At 36.2% G+C, this 21,308-nt stretch overlaps 1 protein-coding gene across 2 annotated transcripts in view; it reads left to right on the top strand.

Moving 5' to 3' along the window:
* Window positions 1-21,308, top strand: part of MNAT1 (MNAT1 component of CDK activating kinase) — a 335,520-nt gene that overhangs the window by 234,216 nt on the left and 79,996 nt on the right. For both annotated transcript variants that reach the window (XM_037832592.1, XM_037832594.1), the window contains one exon: window positions 7,148-7,269. In XM_037832592.1, coding sequence (XP_037688520.1) covers window positions 7,148-7,269 — 122 coding nt within the window. The remainder of the gene's footprint in view (window positions 1-7,147; window positions 7,270-21,308) is intronic.

Raw genomic sequence — 21,308 nt, 5'->3', positions numbered from 1 at the left:
GAAGGAGAGTTTTGCTGGATAAATTATTCTTGGTTGGAAATTTTTCTCTCTCAGAATTTTGAATATGTCATGCCACTGCCTTCTCGCCTCCATGGTGGCCACTGAGTAGTCACTACTTAGTCTTATGTTGTTTCCTTTGTATGTGGTGAATTGTTTTTCTCTTGCTGCTTTCAGAACTTGCTCCTTTTCTTCAGTATTTGACAGTCTGATCAGAATATGTCTTGCAGTGGGTTTATTTGGATTTATTCTATTTGGAGTTTATGCTTTGTGTATTTATATTGTGTAGAAGGTTTGGGAAGTTTTCCCCAACAATTTCTTTGAATACTCTTTCTACACCTTTACCCTTGTCTTCCCCTTCTGGGACACCAGTGAATCTTAAATTTGGACGTTTTATTTTATCTGTCATATCCCTGAGATCCATTTTCATTTTTTCGATTTTTTTCTCCATTCTTTCTTTGGTTCTTTCATTTTCTGTTCTGTGGTCCTCGAGGAGGCTGAGGTGTTGTTCAACTTCCTCTAATCTTGTATTATGAGTATCCAGAGTCTTTTTAATTTGGCCAACAGTTTCTTTTATTTCCATAAGATCTTCTATTTTTTTATTTACTCTTGCAATGTCTTCTTTATGCTCTTCTAGGGTCTTCTTTATGTCCTTTATATCTTGAGCCATGCTCTTGTTGCCTATCTGTAATTTTTGATTAATTGTGCCAAGTACTGTGTGTCTTCTGATCTTTTGATTTGTGTGTTTGGGTTCAGGTTCTCCATATCGTCTGGTGTTATCATATGCTTTAAGATTCTCTGTTGTTTTTGGCCTCTTGACGTTTGCTTTACTTGATCCCTAATTTGACAGAACTGCAACTTGGTGGCATATGGTTTCTCTAACTAACCAGCAGATGGTGTCCGTGAGTCACCTATTCCTCTCAAGTCAGTTCTTCCCACTTTGTGGTGTGTGGGGTTCTGATTCTTGTGGGGTCCAATTGGTGCACCAAGTTTGGGTGTGTTGCTGGTGCTGTCCGCCCTGAATGTGGGGTGTGTGTCTTGGTGGTTAGGCAGGCAGGGCAGCTTTAATAATCAAACCTCCCAGGTGTTCCTGGAGATTTAAGGCTGTTGCAGGAGCCTAAGCCTTCATTTCAGTCTTTTCACCGATTGTCTCTGCCGTTGACCCACAAGTCCTTGGTATTCGCGTAGAGTCCTGGGATTTCCAAGCGGTTCCCCCTTCCCACCTGTGCTCTTCCAGGACCTCCGCTGAGGGAGGGCCGCACCACATCACTAGTGCCTGGTAGCCCGCCAGGGAAGCCCTGGGTTGCTGGGCCATGCAGGGGCACTCCCAGCCTGCTTCAAAGATGATTGAATGGGATGCGTTAACTCCCCCCTTTTCGGACAGCTCTGCCACCCCAGCTCCGGGACAGTCAGCCGTGGGTGTATTAAAGGCCACTGTCCACGGCCGATATTGTGGCTTGTGTGTAGTGTTGCGGGAAAGATTCCCTGTCGCACTGGGTTTCTTGGCACGGCTCTGGGCTGTGGGTCTGGCCCTGGGCAGGAGCTTCCCCCGCCCGCTGGGGAGATGGCTGCAAGGAATGCGTTTTTTTTTTATTCCTTTCGGTTCCCCTCTGCTCCTCTGGTCTTGAGGCAGTCAGCAGCGGGTGTGGGAAGGGGTATCCTCCACACCAGACACCAAGGTGTTAGTCCAGCCCGTTCCCACCATGCAGCTCTCCCCGTCTTACCTGCAGCCACTCCTGGGCTTTTTTTTTAAAAGAACTAGTCCGTCTCCGAACGCCAGCCCACCGTTTCCCCACACTGCAGCCCGGCTGTGGGACTTTCAGCCGAGTCACTCACTCGATTCAGAATGTAGGCTCCTGGTTTCACCAAATGCACATTCCCTGTGGATTTAGCAGACCTTGTCTGGCTACTCCATTGCTGGAAGTGGTGTTCTGGGTCACTTTCTGGTTTTTATCTAGTATTTTTCATGGAGGTGTTTTTTTGCCCTGTCTCACCTAGCCGCCATCTTAGGTTCTAGCCTGTTATTGATATTTAAGGAATGATTAGTTTTAGTATATTGTTTCTCATTGTAATGATGTAAAATAGTATGTCTTTCTTGAATATTATCCTCCCTGGAATGTATTTCAAGTCTTGAATATGCCAGTCCTGAGTTATCTTTCCTGGGCCTTACTTGTTAATTTCTAAAGTGAAAGTGGAGTAATCAGATGAAGTAATCTGCATTACTGCTTTAGTGGGACTGTAATAGGTATGCTTCTTTAATTCTTATAGTTTTTCCTCTCATTTTTTCCCCCTTTCCTTTGTTTCAGGGATGGGGAGGCCATCTTAAAGAAGTGACACAAATACTGGACTTTTTATATTTCATGCATGGAGAATTTAGTGCCTGTCAGTTTATGAAAATGATACTTTGAAATAGGGATGTCATAATCCCTCTCAGAAGATCCCACTTAGCAGGCTTTTTCTTAACCTATGTAATACTCTCTACTCAGAATCGTTCAGAAATTGAATTATTGTGTGGTAGTATAAGATTTAGCTTGATGGTTTTTGTGTTTATTTTTAAAGGCTCTGAAACATGGAGGTTAAGGATTAGAATAATAACAACTGAGTTTTCCAGATATTTCACTTGTATTTTCTTTTTCCTGTGTGAAATTCTAGCCAGGCAAAACCACTTTTGCTAAAACATAATTATCTCAGTGAAGAAATTGGATGAATAACTTAGATTTTGGCAATAATAGCATAGTTATTTGGAGTAATACAGTTCTGTGATAGTTTTTTAACTTAACAGGGTATTAGAACTGTGGGTTAAATCAAAGAAGTTTCTCTCAGTTATTATGAAAGTTGAATCACAGTTTGAGCTTGGATTTAAAGTGGGCTTTTTCATTGAAAATAATCATGCATCAATATGTGTGAATATATGCTTGGTACTTAGAGTTCTTGAAAATGTTAGTATTCTGTGAGACTATTCAAAAACTATCCTTTTATGCACTCTAAACATCTGAAATTTCCAGCTAATTAAGTCTTGATTCCTTTTTCTCTCTGTCGTTTTTCTAAATACTGAAGCATAATTATTAAAACAGATTCATAGTTCTTTAAGATTTTGGATTTTTTTTTTTAACCGGAGAACTTGTTTGCTTACGACAAAAACATGCAGAAAATATAGAATTTCAATCCTACCCATTATTAAAACTTTGCACTGGTGTGGTACATTTGTTACCATTGATGAAATAGCATTATTAGAATTATAGTGTTAACTAAAGTCCATGGTTTACACTAGGGTTCCCCGTTTGTGCTCTTTCCTTTTTAATTTTTATTCAGTAACATATATACAACCTTAAACTTCCCTTTTAACAGCATTCAAATATATAATTCAGTGCTGTTAATTATGTTTCACAGTGCTGTGCTACTGTCACTACCATCCACTACCAAAACTTTTCCATCACCCCAATAGAAACTCTACAATTTAAGCAATAACTTCCCATTCCCTACCATCACCCTGGCCCCTGAAAACCTGTATTCTAGTTTCTGACTCCATGAATTTGCTCCTTGTAATCACTTCATGTCAGTAAGATCATAGTACACCTGTTCTTTTGTGCCTGGCTTATTTCACTCAACATGATGTTGTCAAAGCCTATCCCTGTTGTTGCATGCATCAGAACTTTTATTTTTTTTTTGCAGTGGCTGCATAATTTTCCATTGCATGTGTGTATCACATTTTGTTTATCTGTTCATTAGTTGATAAACACTTGGGTTGCTTCCATTTTTTTCCAGTTGTAAATAATGCTGCTATGAACATTGGTGTGCAAATATCTTTTCAGGTCCCTGTATTCTTCTGGGTACATACCTAGAAGTGAGATTGCTGGGTCATATGGTAATTCTATACTTAACTTTCTGATGAACTGCCAAACTGTCTTCCACAGTGGCTGCACCATTTTACGTTCCCACCAAAAATGAAGGAATGTTTCTACCGGTTTTCATTTTTTAAATAGTAGCCATTCTAGAGGGTAAAAATGGTGTGTCATTGTGGTTTTGATTTGCATTTTCATAATGATTAATGACGTTGAACATCTTTTCACATGCTTTTTTCCCCCTTGTAACATAAAACTATTTTATTTTCTTAAACTTTTTATTTTGAAATAATCTTAAACTTACAGAATGGTTGAAAAATAATACAAAATTCACATAGAGAACTACAACATACCCTCCTCCAGATACTCAGATCATTTAACATTTTGCCACCTTTGTCATATCATTCTGTCTCCACCTATCTATCAATCTTATCTGTGTATCTATTGGATTACTTTTTTAAAAGTTTTATTCACAACCCATACAATCCATCCAAAGGATACAATCAGTGGCTTTCAGTATAATCACAGAGTTGTGTATTCATCACCACAATCAATGTGAGAATATTCTCATTGCTCCAAAAAGAAAATACAATACGTCATATATACCCCTATTATTGAGACTTAGCATTGGTATATGTGCTGGTTTGTATATATTATGTCCCCCAGAAGAAGCCATATTCTTTCATGCAGTCTTGTGGGGCAGATGTATTAGTGTTGATTAGGTTGGAATCTTTTGATTGAGTGTTTCCATGGAGATGTGACTCAATCAACTATGGGTGACACATTTGATTAAATTATTTCCATGGAGATATGGACCCTGCCCATTCAGAGTGGGTCTTAATTTAATCACTGGAGTCCTATAAAAGAGCTCACAAACAGAAGGAGCACAGAGCAGCCGAGAGAGACATTTTGGAGTTATTCACTCTTTTATTGCATATTCCAGAAAACTTTGCAAATTACTACAAAGTTTACTATATACTCTATCCTACGTGAGAGAGGATATCCAGATGTAAAACATAAATAATATTAGAGTAATACATAAGTAAGTACCAAAATGAGTATCATAGATTATTAAATACTTTAGCAACCAAGGAAATTCCATGGTATAGATTAATAGGGAAAATTAAAAAAAAAATCTGTCTTTAAAAAAATACTGCTTTACGAAAATGAAAGAAAATGCTTTTTTTGTGCCAATATGTAGAATATTAAGGAAAATTTTACTGTTTCAATCACAGATTTGATTATCTCTCATAGATGACAATGTTGCCAAAGCAAACTCCTTGTTAAAAGTAAAAAGTTTTCAGTAGTGACAGCATCCGAAAGGTGTACTTCACAATTTTTCTGAGTTCACAGCTGTGATGATCCTTACAGTATGTATTATAGAATTGTCATATTACTCCTGAATTTCCTTCATCTTATTCTTCATGAGGCCATTCAACCTATATTTTATTACTTACTGTGGTGCGATAGATACTCATTACTTATTTACTTAATGAATTCCATTTAAAATGAAACTGATTTACTTAGTTTCTTCTACTGACAATGCTAAAGTTTTTTCTTTTACTTTTTCCGTTTATCCTTGTAATGTTACTTGGTGCTTTCTGTAATGTTACTTGGAAACTTTCTACTTAAAAAAAATTCTTTTTTTTTTTATTAAATTCCTTATTGAACAAGAGAAATTTGTGAAAGAGAATTTATAGAAATAAAAGATATAAAAAGAAGTTCATATCTTTTGGCTTCCATTTTCCTGGGTCTTTTGCAGTGAAAAAAATGATAATGTAGTGGTATAGATGAGAAATCTATTCAAAAGGGAGATGAATATGAAGAATATAAAGGAATATGGAACTACTGAGGGCCCTGCAGTTTGTGCATGGGATAGAGCAATTAATGGTTGGAGATTGGTAGGCCTCAAGTGGGAATGAAGGTACTAGTAAAAGTGTGGTTGAAATATTTCACTGTGAAGTACAGGCAAAGGTAGGAAGTAAAGCTGACGAGAACTTATTGAATAGGGTCCATGGAGGTCAAAGGACATTTAGTGGGAAGCTAGGAGTTGGTAATTAGAGTAGAATTTAGGATTTAAGAGTTTAGAAGGAAAGTAGTTCTCCAGATATTAAAGTCCAGGTTGTGCAGTGAAAGTTTTGAGGTAGGTGAAGCTCACTGAAACAAAAAAAGTGAAGGTCTTTTGAGGTCCCCGTGTAATATAACTGTTAAACTAATTAGGCTGATACTACATTGGATTGAACGTGAAGAGAAAAACCAAGAGTCAGGTGCATACATTTTCAGTGGTTTTCTTTCTTGTACCCTCACTGCTTGCTACAATTGTCTTCTATCATTTTTAAGTCACCACTTTTACTTTTTTTCATATATAAAAGAGATGTAAAATTACTAAGCATCCAATTCAGTAATTTAGGGGAAAAGGTAAAGCAAAACTAAGGAAGGTAATGAAGGTAAATTATAAAGTAGAAAAGTGGAATTAACTTTAAAAACGGATTTGTAAAAAAAAAAGTTAAGCAATAGAGAAATAGATGGGAAATATACCAAGAAATATAACAGATTTAGGATGAGAATTAGAAAACATGACTGTATAAAAAAAAATAGCAGTTTTAAAAAATGAGAATTCTGGGCCCAGATATATAATTTGTAAGTCTCAGTGTAATGATGCTATATGACTGAGTAGCATTTTAGTTAGTATATTGTCATCAATCTGTTGTCCTTAGATTCTTTTATTTTAATTGTCCTGTAGTTCTTTATTTTCAAGAAAGTACTGAGATGTTTTCATTCAGATTATCGGTTTTTACCATAAAAATTTTTGTTTTGTGTTTTTATATATATATTTTTAGTATCATATATACATTTGATAAGTAAGTTTGAGTCCATTGTAAAGACTTAAGAGAATAAACATTTATGTGTCAAAGCTTTGCAGAGAGTAATTTCTTTAGCTTCCTTCAACAAAACAGTGATTTCCTATATTGTCAAAGCTGTATAATAAAAATAGGAAAATGTGAGGGTGGACTGTGTTTATATATTTGCTTAGTTATTCTCAAGACATTGAACAACGGCAGTGTTCAAGGCTAAATTTAAATTTAATGATAGATTTGGTTTTCCTCCTTTAAGTCCTATGTCAATGATCATATTTTATATAATAGAGGTTTCAGTACTGCAATGCAGTATGCCCATGGGACTGTACACATAATGGATAATATTTTTTAATGTGATAAATTTAGTCATCTTTGAAATGACCACAAGTAAGTAGCTATATGATAGTAATGTTAATAGGTATTAATTTCCTTTATTTTTTTTCTTAACAGGGTCAACAAATTTCATTAGCACCTATTCAAAAGCTTGAAGAAGCTCTATATGAATACCAACCACTTCAAATAGAGACATGTGGACCACAAGTTCCTGAGCTTCAAATGCTGGGAAGACTTGGGTAAGTGCTCCAAAGAATATCACATTGAGGAGCTGATGTTGAGAGCTTTGTTTCTGCTGTTTTTAACTGACGCTTTAGCATTCTTAGATTTTAAGTTTAGAGAACTGTACTCTTTTATAAAATATGAACAGTTCTGAATACTAAGTTAATTTTTAATACATTATTTTTTATGGTCTTGTTATGCCTCCTGAGATTGAGACTGTTCTGCATAACTAGTTCCCATTTAAGGCTGTGTTTGGCAGCTGTACCGAAGTTGCTGTTCATTTTCTTTTCACCTTATATTTGTTAGAAACTAGGGCATAATTTAGTCTTTAGTAAGCCAGTAATAATATGAGAGTTGGGCTCCTTGCCATGAAAAAGGGTAGATTTATTCACTGTCTGTTGCCTATAGTGAAACTATATTTAGGAGAAATGAGCCATGAAACATATTTTGTCAAAAAGTACAACATAGAACTGGCCAATTGGCTCACATGTTGTATGCATACACTTTGGAAATGATAGAGATGATCACAGTCTATTTCATGGTAGCAAGTGGGTGCTTGGGGCTTGAAAATACACGCACAGGATTTGCTGGATGGAACAAATTATTTCTTGGTTCTGGTTTCTCAACCAAAATTATTGAATGACAAGATTATGGATCATGCAGCAACTATTGTAACAAAAGAAAATACTGTAAAGAATATAAAGTGGAAATAAGATAATGGGTACAATGAAGCCAAGTAATTAAAAAATATATAAAAATATATAATAATCAAAGATCGCAGCAGCAAAAACAGAAAGATGAGACAAAACCATCTTCAAAACCACAACCGAAATCTTGACTGTGATGTATAATGCTTTGCATGTGAACATGGAGGTTCCAAGTTAAGGTTTCTATTAAAATTATAGATAATATACTTCTCTGCTCTTGGAATGATCTAAACTCCAGATTTTCTTTAGTTCTTTATTGTCTTAAAGTCCTCCAACCTTCTAAGCGTGAGTTTGGGGACATGTGAAACACAACCTAAAACCACTTTTGAATTTGTGGTAACAGATTTATCAAATAATTGTCCTAAATGCTGTAATTAAAGCCTGTGGAGACAGACATGATTGGGTATTATGATGTAAATAGTTGTAAGTGATGTAGATATTGATTTCTCATCTCTTACTGGATTATTAAGAGCTAGAATTTAGTATCTCTAGAATCTCTATAAGTTTTCCTTTTAAATTTTTAACTTATAACGTCTGTGAAGATAAAGTATTTAAAATAGTACTGCTCTGTTACAGAGTTTTGTATTTTCCAATAATTTTCTCACTGAAATTTCCTTTTAGAGATCATGGAAATAGCCATGCATAATAACAATGAATTGTGAGTTTTATAACATAGGGAAAATTATGACAACAATAGCATAATGGACAGGAACAAGGAAAAGGAAGTCTGCTGATGGAAAGTTCTTACAGTTTATGTGAAGTGGTAAAATATTATTTGGAGATAGACTACAATAAGTTAAAGATGTTTACTATAAACCCTAGAGCAACTACTAAAAAAGGAAAACAAAGAGGTATAGCCAATAAGTCAATAGCAGAGGAAAAAATGGGATCATAAAAAATACCCAATTAATGATAAAGAAGAAAGTACTAAAAGAGGGGAGGAAAAACATAAAGAAGAAATGGGACAATTAGAAAACAAATAGGAAGGTGGTAGATTTAATCTTGATCTTATCAGTAATTACATTAAATGTAAATTCTCTCAATTACTCCAAGCCAACAGAACTTTCTGTAATGATGGTAATGTTCTATATGTGTGCTGTCCAATATGGTTGTTACAAGTCTCATGTTTCTACTGAGCACTTGAATAGTACCTAGTACAATTGAAGAACTGAATTTTAAATTTTATCCAATTACATTTAATTTCAGTTTAAATAGCAACCTGTATCTAGTGGCTACCATATTGGACAGCACAGGTCTCGGTACTCCAATTAATAGGAAAAGATTGCCAGATTGGACAAAAAAGATTTATGTATGTTTTCTATAAGAACCTACCATTACATAGAAAGACAAAGATGTGTTAAAAGTTCCTCTCAGTGCTTGGATCAGAATTTTGTTGTCTTTAATTTTGGAAATAGCTATTATCTTTTCAAATATTTTTCTGCTCCATTTTCTCCTCGTTTTCATTCTGGGACTTTCATTTCACATATGTTAGTGTTTTTATATTGTTTTACAGCTGTTGAATGGGCTGTTTGGTGTTCTACAGTCTTCTATATGTGTGTGTTTCGAAAGTTTGGATAATTTCTAATGTCTTATCCTTAAGTTCACTTGTTCCTCTGTTGTGTCCATTCTGCTGATAAGCTTATCTAAGGAATTTTTTATTTCTGACATTGCAATTTTCATATTTAGCATTTCTATTTGACTCCATTTTATCACTTCTATCTCTTTGCTTTTCAGCCCATCTATTCATACATGTTGTCTACTTTTTCACTAGATCCTTTAACTTATCAATCATAGTTAATTTGAAGTCCTTTAATAGTTCTAACATCTCTGGGTCTGGGGCTATTTATTGTTTAATGTTTTGACAATGGATTTGTTTCTTACTGCTTTCTTATGTTTCTTTAATTATTGACTGAATGTTGGACATTGTGTAACAGATTATTAGGGACTGAGAAAATTATATTTATGCCCAGAAATATTTACTCCCCTTCTTCTGTCAGCCGTTATTGTAGAGAATTGAGTGTTAACTCTGTAGTTTGAGCTTACTTCTTTTTTTTTACTTGGCAAAGTTGTGGTTTTACAGGAAATCGATCATAAAATACAGGATTCTTGTATACCACCTGTGCTAGTTTGGATATATTATGTCCCACCAAAAGCCATTTTCTTTAATGCAGTCTTGTAGGGGCAGATGTATTAGTGTTGATTAGGTTGAACTCCTTTGATAGAATGTTTCCATGGAGATGTGACTCAATCGATTAACTGTGGGCGAAATGTTTGATTAAATTATTTCCATGGCGATATGGACCCTGCCCATTCAGGGTGGGTCTTAATTTAATCACTGGAGTCCTAGAGCTCACAAACAAAAGGAGCTCAGAGCAGCTGAGAGAGACATTTTGGAGACAGCCACTGAAAGCAGACTTTTGCTGACACCTGGGAGATGCTAGTCCAGTGTTTGCTCTGGAGAAGATAAGAGAGGACAAAATGCCCCAAGAGCAACATTTTGAAGAATGCACAGAATCTGAGAGAGGAGCTGGAACACACCCGGGATCAGCAGATGCCAGCCACGTGCCTTCCCAGCTAACAGAGGTTTTCTGGATGCCATTGGCTTTCCTTTGGTGAAGGTATACTTGTGTTGATGCCTTAATTTGGACGTTTTCATGGCCTTTAGAACTGTAAATTTGTAACTTAATAAATCCCCTTTATAAAAGCCAGTCAGTTTCTGGTATTTTGCATAACAGCAGCATTAGCAAACTGGAACACCACCGTATTATTAACATTTTGTACCAGGGTGGTGCATTTGTTACAATTGATGAAAGCACATTTCCTTAATTGTTCTGTTAAATATAGTCCATAGTTTAACTTAGGGTTCATTGTGTGTTGTAATTCCATAGTTGTTTTTGTTTTTTTTTTAATTTTTCATTCTGTCACCATGTATACAATATAATAGTTCCCCTTTTAATCACATTTTGATATATGTTTCAGTGCTGTTGTGTTCACAGTGTTGTGCCATCATCATCACCATCCATTACCAAAACATTTCCATCATTACAAACAGGAACTCTGTACATTTTAAGCCTTAATTTCCCATTCCCTCTTTGCTATTCTAATGGGTGCAAACCAGTGAGATCATACAATATTTGTCCTTTTGTGTTTGGCTTATTTCCTCAACATGATGTCTTCCAGGTTTATATAGGTTGTTACATGTATCAGGACTTCATTTCATTTTATGGCTGAATAATATTCCATTATATGTATATACCACATTTTGCTTATCCATTCATTGGTTGATAGACTGTAGTGTTGCTTCCATCTTTTGGCAATTGTGAACAATGCTGATATGAACGTCAGTGTACAAATAGCTGTTCAAGTCCCGGCTTTTGATTCTTTTGGGTATATATCTAATAGTCGGATTGGCAGAGCATATGGTAATTCTACACTTAACTTTATGAGGAATTGCAAAACTGTTTCACTGCGGCAGCATCATTTTACATTGCCATCAGCATTGAATGAGTGTTCTTATTTCTCTACACCCTTTCCCATGCTTGTAATTTCCGTTTTTAAATAATAGCACTCTAGTGGGTGTGAGATGTTATTTCATTGTGATTTTGATTTGATTTTCCTTAATAGCTAATGATGTACATCTTTTCCTATGGGTTTTTTTGTTTGTTTGTTTGTTTTGCCAGTTGTGTATCTTCCTTGGAGAAATGCTTTTTTCAAGTCTTTTGCCCATTTTTTGATTGGATTGTTTGCCTTTTTGTTGTTGAAGTGAAGGATTTCTTTATATATGCTGGATGTTAAATTTTTATTGGCTATGTGGTTTCCAAATATTTTCTTGCATTCTGTACATTGTTGGTTTACTTACATGATAAAATCCTTGCATGCACAAAGTTTTAAATATTCATGAGATCATCTATCCTTTTTCTTGTTGCTTGTGCTTTGGGTGTAAAGTCTAAGAAACCATTGCCTAACACAAGGTCCTCAAGATGCTTTCCTATATTTTCTTTTAGGAGTTTGATAGTTTGGCTCTTACATTTAGGTCTTTGGTCCATTTTGAATTGATTTTTGCACATGGTGTGAGGTAGAGGGCCTCCTTCATTCTTTTGCACATGGAGATCTAGTTTTCCCAGCACCATTTGTTGAAGAGACTATTCTTCCCAATTGAGTGGTGTTTGCCCCCTTGTCAAAAATCAGTTGGCCATAGATGTGAAGTTTTATTTTGGACTTTCATTTGGATTCCATTGGTCTCTTATGTCTGTCCTTGTGCCAGAATTGTGCTGTTTTGATTACTGTGGCTTTGTAATAAATTTTAAGATCAGGAAGTATGAGTCCTCCAACTTCAATCTTCTTTTTTCATGGTGAATAACTTTGGCTATTTGGGATATCTTACCCTTCCATATAAATTTGATAATTGGATTTTCAGTTTCTGAAAAAAAGGTTGTTGGAATTTTGGTTGTGATTGCATTGAATCTGTAAATTACATCTCAACAATATTTAGTCTTCTAATCCATGAACATGGAATGTCCTTCCATTTATTTAGGTCTTCATTGATTTCTTTTAGCAATGTTTGGTAGTTTTCTGTGTATAAGTCTATTATATCCTTGGTTAGATTTATTCCTAGATTATTTGATTCTTTTAGTTGCTGTTTTTATTGAATTTTTTTACTTAATTTCTTCTTCTGATTGTTTATTAATTTTTGAGTGTTAATCTTGTAACCACCTGTTTCGGTTTGCTAAAGCTATCTGAATGCAATATACCAGAAATGGGTTTGCTTTTATAGTGGGGTTTATTAAGTTACAATTTACAGTTCTAAAGCCATGAAACTGTCCCAATTCAGGCATCAACAAGATGATACATTCTCTGAAGAAAGGCTGCTGGCATCCGGGTTTCCTCTGTCAGATAGCAAGGCACATGGCCAACATCTGCTGCTGCTTTGCTTCTGGGTTCATTGTTTTCAGCTCCTGGTTCCAGTGGCATCCTCTAGCTTACATGAGTCCTCTCTTAGCATCTCTGGGGCTTGTCTCTGCAAGCTCTCTGGGTGTTTCTCTCTGAGATCTCTCTAAACCCTTGGCTTTTTTTTTGCCCTTCATCGTCTCATAAAGGACTCCAGTAAAAGGATTAATGCCTACTTTGAATGGGCTGGGTCACATCTTAATTGAAATAACCTAAGCAAAAGATCCCACCCACAATAGGCCTGCACCTACAGTAATGGATTAAAAGACCATTTCTAGGCCTTTTCTAGGGTACATAAAAGCTTCAAACCAACACACTGCCACTTTGCTGAATTCATTTATTAGTTGTAGGAGCTTTGTTGTGAATTCTTCAGGATTTTCTGTGTATAGGATCATATCATCTGCCAACAGGGAATGTTTTACTTCTTCCTTTCCAATTTGGATGCCTTTTATTTCTTCTTCTTGCCTAACTGCTCTATCTAGAACTTTGAATAAATGCTGAGTAACAATAGTGACACTGGGCATCCTTCTCTTCTCCAGATCTTGGAAGGCTTTCGGTCTTTCATCATAAGTGTGACATTGGCTGTGTGTTTTTCGTATCTGCCTTTATCATGTTAAGGAAGTTCCTTTGTATTCCTAGTTTTCTAAGGGTTTTTGTCAAGAAAGTATACTACATTTTGTCAAACTTCTTTTCTGCCTCAATTGAGATGATCATGTGGATTTTTCCCTTCATTTTATTAATGTAGTATACTACGTTAATTGGTTTTCTTATTTTGAACCACCCTTGCGTACCTGTGATAAATCTCACTTGATCATGGTGTATAATTCTTTTTATATGTTTTTTTTTTAATTTGGTTTCTTAGTATTTTGTTGAGGACTTCAGCATCTACATTTATAAGAGATACCTGTAATTTTCTTTACTTGTGATATCTTTATCTGGCTTGGGTATTAGTGTGATGTTGGCCTCATAAAATGAATTAGTAAGTGTTCCCTTCTCTTCAGTTTTTTGGATGAGTTTGATCAGGACTGGTGTTACTTCTTCTTAGAATGTTTGGTAAATTTTTCATGTGAAGCATCTGGTCCCATGCTTTTCTTTGTTCAGAGGTTTTTTGATGACTGAGTCAATCTCTTTACTAGTTATTGATTTACTGAGGTCATCTATTTCTTCTTGAGTTAGAGTAGGTAGTTTGTGTGTTTTTAGGAATTTGTCCATTTCCTCTAGGTTATCTAATTTGTTGTCATACAGTTGTTCATTGTATTTTCTTATAGTTCTTTTTGTTCAGTGTGGTGTGTAGTTATATCCCCGTTTTCATTTCCGATTTCAGAGTTATTTGTGTCCTCCCTCTTTTTTTCTTTGTCAGTTTAACTAAAGGTTTGTCAATTTTAGTGGTCTTTTCAAAGAGCCAACTTTTGGTTTTGTTAATTCTTTCTGTTGTTTTTTATTCTCTATTTCACTTACCTCCACTTTAATCTTTGTTATTTCCTTCTTTCTGCTAACTTTGGGTTTAGTTTGCTGTTCTTTTTCTAGTCTTTCCAATTTTGAGGTTAGGTCTCTGATTTGTAATTGTTCTTTTTTTTTTTTTATATATACTTTTTTTTTTTTTGAGATTGTTCACATACCGTGCTACTATCCAAAGATTCAAAGTGTACAATCAGTTGCCCATGGTATTTTCATACAGCTGTGCATCCAGCACCACAATTAATTTTTTTTTCAATTTTTAGAATATTTTCATTACTCCAGAAAAGAAATAAAGACAAAAAAAGGAAACTCCCAGTCCTCCCATATCCCTAGTCATCCCCCCTCCATTATTGATACATAGTTTTGGTATAGTACATTTGTTACTGTTGATGAAAATATGTTAACATACTACTAACTGTAGTATATAGTTTGCAATAGGTATATATATTTTTTCTATATGCCCTTCTATTATTAACTTCTAGTTATAGTGTCATACATTTGTTCTAGTTCATGAGAGGGTTTTCTAGTATTTGTACGGTTAATTATGGACATTGTCCATCACAAGATTCACTGTTTTATACATTCCCATCTTTTAACCTCCAACTTTCCTTCTGGTGACTACATGACTCTGAGCTTACCCTTTCCACCACCTTCACACACCATTCATCACTGTTAGTTATTCTCACAATGTGCTACCATCCCCTCTGTCCATTTCCAAACATTTATGTTCACTCTAGTTGAACATTCTGCTCATAATAAGTGACTGCTGCCCAGATTCTTTAGCCTCATTTTATATCCTGGTAACTTATATTTCATGTGTATGAGTTTACATATTATAGTTAGTTCATATCAGTGAGACCCTGCAATATTTGTCCTTATTTGTCTTATTCACTCCATATAGTGCCCTCAACGTTTCTTCATCAACCCTTTTTTTTTAAGATGGTTTTTTTCACACACCATGCATTCCATCCTAAGTAAACAATCGTTGGTTCCCTGAATAGTCACATATTTATGTATTTAGCACCATCGCCACTATCTGTATAAGGACATCTCCATTTCTTCCACAAAGAAGGAGGAAGAGTCAAAGAAGTTATAGACACAAAAGAAAAAGAAAAAAGAGAGAGAGAGAAAAAAAAACATGACAGCTAGAAAGCAACAAAAGGAAAGATAGCATTAACCTAAAGTACAATAAAGAGTCAGACAACATCACCAGTGCCAAGAGTCCCATACCATTCCCCTATGCACCCCCTCCCCGCATGCATTTAGCTTTGGTATATTGCCTTTGTTATATTAAAGGAAGCATAATACAATGTTTCTGTTAATTATAGTCTCTAGTTTGCATTGATTGTATTCTCCTCCCACCCTACCCTTTTTTTAACACCTTGCAATGTTGACATTCATTTGTTCTACCTCATGTAAAAACATATTTGTACCTTTTTATTACAATCGTTGAGCACCCTAGGTTTCACTGAGTTATACAGTCCCAGTCTTTATCCTTTGTCTTTTGTTCTGGTGTTCCACATGCTCCTAACCTTCCTCTTTCAATCATACTCACAGTTATCTTTGTTCAATATACTTACATTGCTGTGCTACTATCTCCCAAAATTGTTTTCCAGACCTCTCACTCCTGTCTTTTCCTTTCTGTCTACAGTGCTTCCTTTAGTGTTTCCTGTAGAGCAGGTATCTTGTTCACAAACTCTGTCATTGTCTGATTGTCAGAGAATATTTTAAGCTCTCCCTCATATTTGAAGGACAGTTTTGCCAGATATAGGATTCTTGGTTGGTGGTTTTTCTCTTTCAGTATCTTAAATATATCACCCACTTCCTTCTTGACTCCACGGTTTTTGCTGAGAAATCCACACATAGTCTTATCAAGCTTCCTTTGTATGTGATGAATTGCTTTTCTCTTGCTGCTTTCAGGATTGTCTCTTTATCTTTGACATTTGATAACCTGATTATTAAGTGTCTTGGTGTAGGCCCATTCAGATCTGTTCGGTTTGGGGTATGCTGCGTTTCTTGGATCTGTAATTTTATGTCTTCCATAAGAGATGGGAAATTTTTGTTGATTATTTCCTCTATTATTGCTTCTACCCCTTTTTCCTTCTCTTCTCCTTCTGGGACACCAGTGACATGTACATTCCTGCTTTTTGTTTTGTCCTTAAGTTCTTGGAGACGTTGCTCATATTTTTCCATTCTTTTCTCTATCTGTTCTTTTGTGTGCAGGCTTTCAGGTGCATTGTTCTCCAGTTCCTGAGTGTTTTTCTTCTACCTCTTGAGATCTGCTGTTGTGTGTTTCCATTGTGTCTTTCATTTCTTGTGTTGTGCCTTTATTTCCATAGATTCTGCCAGTTGTTTTTCTGAACTTTCGATTTCTACTTTATGTACGCCCAGTGTTTTCATTATATGCATCATCTGTTTTGCCATATCTTCCCTAAACTTTTTGAATTGGTTTAATATTAGTTGTTGAAATTCCTGAATCTCAGTTGAAGTGTAAGTTTGTTCCTTTGACTGGGCCATAACTTCATTTTTCTTAGTGTAGGTTGTCATTTTCTGTTGTCTAGGCATCTGATTTCCTTGGTTACCCCAATCAGGTTTTCCCAGACCAGAACGGGCTCAGGTTTCAGAAGGAGGCAATAGTATCATGTCTCTGTGAAGGTGTGTCTTAGAAGAGTGACACCTATGAGGCCTCAAGTCACTGTGCTTTTCTGCCCAGTAGGTGGCGCCTGTCAGCCTGTGGCTCCAGACTGGTGTAAGGAGGTGTGGCCTGTGGCTGTTTCCCCCAGGCTCTGGGGTCTAGTTCTGAATGGAAGGCTGGTAGTAGAGCTTGGCACCACCTTCTTCCTCTTAGGGAAAATACACCCCCTAGGGAGAGGTCATTTACATTTGAATAGTCTCTCTGCCTGTGCTGTCTCCACCCTTGTCTGGGTCAGAGTGCTGGGAACTGAAAATGGCTGAGGCTTTTTCCCCTGAGCCAAAAAAAGGACAGAAAGCCCCCATCAGGGCCAATCTGTGGCCACCCTCCAGGTCTTCAAGGTCACTCATCACCAAAAGCCTCTGTCTGCTTGTTGGGGATTCATATCTTGTATTGAGCAGTGCATGTTTGTTAATTAAAACCCCACTTGGAGCTCAGCTGAGCTGTATTTACTTGCTGGGAGAGTGCTGCTCTCTAGCACCACAAAACTTTGCAGTTTGGGGCCATGGTGGTGGTGGTTGCGGGGCTCCCAGCTTGGATCCACAGTTTTTACTTACAGATTTTATGCTGTGATCTCGGGCATTCCTCCCAATTCAGGTTGGTGTATGATGAGTGGACAGTCACGTTTGTCCCCCCACAATTATACCAGATTATTTACTTTGTTCCTGGTTGTTTATTAGTTGTTCCAGGGGGACAAACTAGCTTCTACTACTCTCTATGCTGCCATCTTCTTCTGTCCTCCTGTTCTTATTTTTTAATGTAAGCATCTAGAGGTGTAAATTTCCTCCTTAGCACTGTCTTTCCCGCAACCCATAAGCTTTGGAATGTTGTATTTTCATTTTCATTCTCAAGTTTTTCTTAGTTTTCCTCATTTCCTCATTGGTTGTTTATGAGTACATTGTTTATTTTCCACGTATTTGTGAATTTTCCATTTCTCCCTCTGTTGCTGATTTCTAGGTTCATTCTATTGTGATTGGAGAAGATACATTGCACGATTTCATTGCTTTTGAATTTATTGAACTGTTTTCTGACCTAAGATATGGTCTATCCAAGAGAATGATATGTGCACTCAAGAAGAATGTGTATTGTGGTGTTGTTAGGTGAACTGTTTTTTATTTATCTGTTAGGTCTATTCTGTTTATGGTATTGTTGAAGCCTATTTTCCTTATTCATCTTGTTTTTTGATTTCCTATCTATTATTAATGTAGTGTATTAAATTCTACTATTAATATTGAACAGTCTATTTCTCTCTTCAAATCTGTCAGTATTTACGTCATTTAATTTGGGGATCTGCTGTTAATTGTATATATATTTATAATTGTTATGTTTTGTTAAATTGACTCCTTTTTCAATATTATGTGACTGTCTTTGTTCCTTGTTACAGTTTTTGACTTAAAGTCTATTGTATCTGTTACTAGTATAGTTACCCCAACTCTCTTTGGGTTACTACTTTCATGGTATATATTTTTTCCATCTGTCACTTTCAGACTACATGTTTTTGAATTTAAAGTGAGTCTTACAAATAGCATGCAGTTTTGTCATGCTTTTTTGTCCATTCTTCCAATATCTGCATTTTGACTGTAAAGTTTAAACCGTTTACATTTAAAGTTGCTACAATTATGCAGGACTTTCTTATGCCGTTTTGCTATTTAGACTTTCTAAGTGTTGCATATGTTTTGACCCTCAGCTCTTCCACTAAAACCTACTTTCATATTTATTTAATTGTTTTGTGTGTTGTATACCATGTTGAACCTCTTATCATTTCTATCTGGATATATTTTCCTTGTGTTTACCATGAGGTTAATATTTAATGTCCTAAATATGTATCAGTCATTTGGTTTTCTTCAGTAGCATCTACGTATACTGTTTCTTTAACTCTCCATCCCTCCATTGTTTTTTGTTCTCGTTAATTAATTATATATTTGTATATGGTATGTCCAAAACCGTTGATTTATCATTATGTTTTATGTAGTTGCATTTTAGCTACTATAGGAAGTAAGAAGAGTTACATACCCAAAAAATACATTATAGTAGTAATGTCACTTATAATTACTTACGTGGTCACCTTTCTCAGAGGTCTTTATTTCTATTTGCTGCTTTGAACCACTGTCTAGTATCTTTTCCTTTCCATCTGAGTAATTCCTTTTTAGCATTGTTTTTCTAGGGTAGGTCTAATGGTATGAACTTTGTCAACTTACGTTTAACCTGGAATGTCTGAATCTCCCTCATTTTTGAAAGAACTTCTCACCAGATATAAAATTCGGGGTTGTTAATTGTTTTCTTTCAACACTTTAATTTTTCAAACTTCTGCCTTCCTGCCTCCAAATTTTTGATGATAAATTGACACTTAATCTAATTGGGACTCCACTGTACATAATGCATTGCTTTTCTTTTGCAGATTTCAGAACTCTCTGTGTGTCCTTTCATTGAACAGTTTGATCGGCTTGTTTATCCTGTTTGGTGTTCTTTGGGATTCTTGTATATTGTGCATGTTCACATCTTTTGCTATGATTGACATGTCATTATTTCTCTGAATATTCCTTCTGTCTCTTTCTTTCTTTCTTCTTCTTCTAGGGTACCCATAATGCATACATTAGTACTCTTGATGGTGTCCCAGAGGTTTCTTAGACTATTTTTGCTTTTTTGTAATTCTTTTTTCTTTCTGCTCTTCATCCTGGCTCATTTCAATTTTCTTGTCTTTGAGTCAACTGATTCTTTCTTTTGCCAGCTCCAATCTGTTGTTCAAATCCTCCTGGGAATTTTTTATTTATTGTGATCTTCAACTCCAGTATTTCTGTTTGGTTCCTTTTTGTAATTTCTGTCTCTACTAAGATTCTCATATTGCTCATTTATTGTTTTCCTGATATCTTTTAGTTCTTTCTCTCTATTTTCCTTCTTCTCCTTGAGCATATTGAAGATCATTTTTTGAAAATCTGACTCCGGTATGTCCACAGTTTGTTCTTCTTTGTTGATGTTTTCTGGATTTTTATCCTCTTCCTTTGGATGGCCCATCATTTCCTTTTTCTCTGTCTTGTAATCTTTTGTTGTATACTATACATTTTATTATTTTAAAATGTTAACTCTGGGCTTTATTCCCTGAGTTTTATGTTTCTTGAGTTTATATCCAGATGTGTTATGACAGAAATTTTCTTGAGTGTCAGGAGCTAACAAAACCAAGCAAACCTAAGCATAAAACGTCTTTAGCTATTTTTGCAAATTTGTTTTGCGTTGCCTTGTGTTCTCCTTCAGAGTTCAACCCTAGTATGAGGAAGGTTAGTTCAGAATGAATGCAAAGTGCTGGGTCTTCTCTGTCTTTGCTGGGCCTGTGTCTTGTCCTGGGTTTGTGATTGCTAGTAGCCTTAGGAGTTCCCCTCTTTACAGTTTGTCCCTTCTACATCCTAGGAAATAGACATCCTCCCTTTTCTGGGTGTTCCTGCAAGACTTAGAGCAGGTAAGTTTTTGTCCCTGTTCACCACCTCTTTTGTTTCTTACACTGCTTTCTTTGTCTGAAGCTCCTTTTGCTTGGAGGGCAAATTCTGGGAGTGGGCATGCTGTTGAGGAGTTTCCCGTCATTCGTTCTTTCCTGGTGGGAACAAGTCCAGGGATCCAGAATGGGAGCACCAGCCAACTTCAAACCACCCTGGGGAGGGGTTGAATGAGTGGCTAGGAAGGGTACCAGGACTTCTATCATGGCTCCCGTAAGCTGCCTTTCTTGACTTGGCACCTTCACAGTAAATTCAGCCCTTCAGTTATCCTCCACAGTTCTGAGGAAGCATATAGTCTTTAAATCTCCATTGCCACCTTTGTCCAGTGCAGTTTGGAATAATGGCCACCCTCAGAGCTGGGCCCGCAAAGTTCCAAAGTAGCTAAGCAAAAGTAGTAATCTGCCTTTAGAGAGGACACTCCTGGATCTTGGGGAACTTGATTTTTATGTCCATTTCTGGCATGAGCATGTTGTGCCAGGGGTCAGGACCTCAGTGCTGCCTGCTGGAGAGTAGGAGATGGATGACAGTACCCACTGCATAGAGAGAGCAATTTACTGGTGTATAGAGTATTTTACCAGCCTCTTCCTCTTCCTTTACTCTGGATGTTGTGCTATGTTTTCTTGGACTCAAGAATTTTGAAATAGTTGATTCAGACAGTTTCTGCCTATTAAAATAGGTATTCTGGTGGAGGGACTGATAACTGGATTGTAATTCTCTGCCCTCTTCCCTAACTATATCTTTTGGTTTGGGTTTTGTTGTTGCTCCAG

The sequence above is a fragment of the Choloepus didactylus genome, chromosome 4, assembly GCF_015220235.1.
Source record: "Choloepus didactylus isolate mChoDid1 chromosome 4, mChoDid1.pri, whole genome shotgun sequence".
NCBI classification, from domain to species: domain Eukaryota; kingdom Metazoa; phylum Chordata; class Mammalia; order Pilosa; family Megalonychidae; genus Choloepus; species Choloepus didactylus.
Note: the sequence above shows the minus strand (reverse complement) of the source record. Positions and strands in the feature narration are given on the sequence as shown.